Here is a 4,645-nt window from a genome sequence, read left to right as displayed (position 1 = left end):
AGGCCAACAAAGAAGAGCCCACACCAGGGTTTAGACTTTTAGGGAGCTTAATTAAATTATCAACTAACTCATTCAATGTGAATACTAATAGTATCTTCGAGTGAGCTTGTGCGCATCTCAATTATTTCATCAGAATTTACGGTATCTATTTTTTTTGGATTTCTTACTAGTGTTTGGTATTTTCATTGGGAAGCGACTAAATTCGAATTTGCATTGAAAAGTCTCAACCCTCTCTAACAAAGACGATTTCTAAGACCTTTGATTAAGAATGAATTATAACTCAACTAAAGCGAATTTACGCTGAGAAGGTAAAACATTTCGTAACAACGACGATTTCATATCCAAGACTCGAACCCGAAACTTGTATTCAAGGATGAATGAATATTTACTACTCCATCGCAACATTTGTTGCTCAAGAATGTTTAGGCATATGTAAATAGGATTTGAACCCTGTTTTTTCATAGTAATATCTTTTCTTGCAATTAGCCAATTACTGAAGTAATAGATTAGTTCTTTCTGTATAAAAGATCACATATTTAGCATAAGAATTTTACAAAGCACAAGAACTACTAAACAATTGAAGGGTTGCAAGAACTGCATTCAAAAGAAAGGACTTCATTGACATCTGATGATCATGTGCCCAGTTAGTACACAGTTACAACGAGACACTACAGCTCGTCTCTCGCTTCATCTCAAGTTTTATCGCTTAAAAGCTAGGCTCTTTCTTATACAAAAAAGTAGTCACAGAAGTCACAAGCTTAAGATTACTGCGATCCTTGACTTGGGGAAAGGAGGGGACTGCATAAAAGCCAAATGCCTTTACATAAGATGCATCGACGATTTCAGTTCAAAGGCTGATCATGCTTTCAAGTGATAAAACAAGAACTCAAAGAGGCCAAAGTAGAAAAGGAATTTCCGGTAGTCAATTCCATTGTTAGCGTGCAAATATGATTTCATCGTTAAAGTTTTTCATCAACCACGACGAATACTCATGTAGTTGAAGTCATGGTGCTGAACCCCCAACTGTTTTAGCCAAGAATCAGCCACACTAAAAAGTGACACCAGCCTCTCTTGGTCCCTTCCGCTCCTATCAGAAATCCACACATCACCTTGCATCTTGTAAGTGGCCAAACCGAAAGGTGGGAGAGAGATGCTTTCCCCTACCTTTCTTTTACTACTACCATTCTCCATGTCATCTTCAAGGTCCATATCTGGACAAGAAAAGAAGGATATGGAGTAAAGAATATTCCGAATAGACACTAGTAGATTAAAGAATAAAGCTTGGAATAAAAAGAGAATATAAGCAACAGCGAATTCAGTTGTTCCAAGGACAAAAGGAATAATACCATGAAAAGAAGAAGAAAGGGTGTGGAAAGTGAGAAAGCACGTCGATAAGTCCTTAATGGTTCTTCCCATGGGAATGTGATATATCGGATACCTACATTTTTCACCTCAATAAAGTTAGTGACCTGATCATTCCTTTATTCCCTTTTCCATATTTGATGGTTGCAATGAAAGAAGCTAGTCAGCAACAATAACAGAATAAAGCATCAATGACATGGTATCATATAGGATATGCTACAGAGATAACATGATCTCCTGATTCTTCTTGGCCACTAATGGAAGGTAAATATAAAATTTTACGTCGCCTTACATAAGTACTTGGATGGAAACACAGTTTAATGCATCTAAATCACTTGAATTTGATAAAGTTATATAGATTAATGACAGATTCCATGATCATAAGTTGCAAACAGAGAGTAAAGGCTGTTATACCAAGCAACTGCCATCCAACTAGCAGGCGAAAGATCTACACTTCTCAATGACATTAGTCCAGGGTATCTTTTGGCGAAGCCATTAATCTGAAAGGCAGCATGAGCTAGTGTTAGACTCGCATAAATCAAAAGAAATAAACATATTCTTAAACATCCAAACCACATATTTCACATGGAATTAATACTCCATCATAAAGTGGCATTATATAAATCTTTCATAAAGAAAGAACATAGGCTTCTAATTATATCATATGATATGATATTATGCTAGTGATGGTTTCGGGGAAAAACTGTACAAAGGGTGTATAATTAGTCGATTATACCAATGAAAAAAAGGAAGAAAGTTAAGAGGCAGAAGAAACAGCAACATTCTACATGATGAACTACAACACACTAATATAATTCTACCACATAATTTCCCGAAGTACTTGTCATTAGCATGAATTATGGATTACAAAAACATTGTAAGAAGCGAGAAAAGTAACTAATACTAACATGGTAATACTCCATAATTCTATAAAGATCTCTTCATTGCATAAAATGACATGGTTTGGTAAAGACGATACCTTATCCATTAGAGGAACTCTTCCATATGGAGTACATCTCTCGATATACTGAAAATATAGGTAGCCCAATCTGTCGTTCGTTCTGCTTAAGCTATCTTGTTCAGCTACACCTTCCTCAGAGGAGCATCCATCCCACCTCAATAGCTTTTCACTCTCGCTCTCGTCACTTAACGAATCGCTGAAAGAATCCCTTGTCTCGCAAACAGATTCAGCCTCCTCCCTAAAAGAAACAAACATTTTTACAACCTCATGTAATTTGACATGTTATAACAGTGTCACTTACCTGTTCATTATTGACCCTAGTTGGTTTACCAAGTAATCAACAAACTTATGAAGGAGTCAACTTCAGGAAACACATAATCACCAAAAAAAGCAACAATTCTAAAACCAGTGTAACTTCAACAGAAAGCAAGAAACCACCTTTACAAACTTTGACAAGCTCAACATAGGGCATAAACATTCAGCTTTCCAACTTTTAGAAATACATTTAAAAAGCAAACCACCACCACCACCACCCTCAATCCAAACCAAATTCTAGTGCTACAATCAACAAACCTATGAAGGACTAAACTTCAGGAAACACATGATCACCAAAATAAACAACAATTCTAAAACCAGTGTAAACTTCAACAGAAATCAAGATGCCACCTTTCCAAATTTTGACCAGCTCAACATAGTGCATAAGCATTAACCTCAGTCTAGCGGAGCCAGGATTTTCACTAACAGGTTCAAAATATGAAGGAAGTATATACATGAAGAAGCCAAAGGAGGTTCACATAAAAAAAGTAGTGTAATTTTCCACCAAATGAGGTTCAAATCCCTCAACCCCACCCGATCAAGCTTTCCAATTTTTATAAATACATTTAACAACCAACAACCCCACACCCCCAAAACAACAACCAAACTCTAGTGCTATGATCAAATTGAGATAACAAAGGGGTATGTATATATATACCTTAAAAAGTTTGCAGGTGAAGTGCTGGTAAAGATTTGAATTGCTGAAAGATAAGGAACATAATATTGAACCAAAGTTTCTCCTGTATCCAATCTAATAGGTATTCCAGCCCCATAAGCACTCCATTCATCAAAACAATTCCAAAGATCAGCCAACTTGAAATATTCAACCTTTTCCCTTTCCCATGGATGCCATAACCTATTCAGGTTTCTAATCTCACTCTATACCAACAAAACAAAAAAATCAAAAACAAAATCATATAACACAAATTATACACACAATCAAGAATTGAAATTTGTCAAAACAAAATACAAACCTTGGCTAGAAACTGAGATGGGACTAATGGGGCTGTGCAATTAAGGAAACAATCAAGATTTGATTGCATTGAACCCTTTTCCATTGTCATTAATTATAACACAAAAGGAGAGAAATAGATTTTAAAAAAAAACTGTTTCTCTTTTTCTCTCCAAAGAAGGGAAGAGAGGAAAAAGCAACAAATATGAAATCAGAGGAGAGATAAAAAAAGGGATTTTATTTATTATATATATATGGAAAAAAAGAGCATAAAGTTTTGATTTTTATTATTCCGGTGACCGGAAACCGATGATTCCTGCAAGATTTTCTGATGACAGTCAAAACCCACAAGCTAAAATTAACACTAATTTAAGCTAAAACTTATCAAGATTACTCAAACCCAAGAAATAGCATAGACTTTTCTTTGATTTTCATTGAAATTAACACAGACCCACAAAGCCAAAAAAAGAGAAAAAATATTACCCGCTAGTTCCGGGTAAATAGATTTAAGAAGAAAATAACAAAAAGTTTGGACTTTGAGAAGACATTTGTGTGACGCGAAGAAAACAGCGAAAATTAAGGTGGTGATATAGACGAGTTGCTTGGATGATAAATATTTTTTTTATTTTTAAATTTAAAATTGTGAAATTGAATCATTAAGAGAACAAGGCTTGATAGAAGAAAAGGATTTTTTTTTTGAATTTTTACGCGATGTCTGATTTTGTATTAGAGTCTCGATTAAAATTTGAATAGCATATTATGATGCTCTTAATAGGATTTTCTCCATACGCAAAATTCGAACTTGAAACTTATGGTTAAGGGTAAAGCAGTTCCACTGCTGCGCCACAATTTATGTTGGTAGAAGGAAAGGATCAGTATGTATTGAAGTAGAATATTCATAAATTATAAAAAATATTAGCTATGTAACTAATTACGGATGTAAAATTTGTACCTTTATTTCATATTTGAAGGAAATTTATTTTTAAAATATGATCTTAATAAAACGTATTTTTTTATATAAAAAAATGAAAAGCATATTTTAATTAAAGGATGAT

At 34.4% G+C, this 4,645-nt stretch overlaps 1 protein-coding gene across 1 annotated transcript; it reads right to left on the bottom strand.

The window, feature by feature from the left end:
* Positions 1 to 595: 595 nt before the first annotated feature.
* LOC129877053 (uncharacterized) lies at positions 596 to 4,117 on the bottom strand. The gene is made up of 6 exons (XM_055952529.1): positions 3,613 to 4,117; positions 3,297 to 3,517; positions 2,342 to 2,561; positions 1,777 to 1,862; positions 1,347 to 1,438; positions 596 to 1,211 (listed from the first exon to the last, which is right to left on the bottom strand). The coding sequence occupies exons 1-6, from the start codon at positions 3,700 to 3,702 to the stop codon at positions 973 to 975; spliced, it is 948 nt and encodes a 315-aa protein (XP_055808504.1). The 5' UTR covers positions 3,703 to 4,117; the 3' UTR covers positions 596 to 972.
* Positions 4,118 to 4,645: the final 528 nt, after the last annotated feature.

This window comes from Solanum dulcamara, chromosome 12 (genome assembly GCF_947179165.1).
Source record: "Solanum dulcamara chromosome 12, daSolDulc1.2, whole genome shotgun sequence".
Classification (NCBI taxonomy): Eukaryota; Viridiplantae; Streptophyta; class Magnoliopsida; order Solanales; family Solanaceae; genus Solanum; species Solanum dulcamara.
This window is presented reverse-complemented; position numbering and strand designations above follow the sequence as displayed.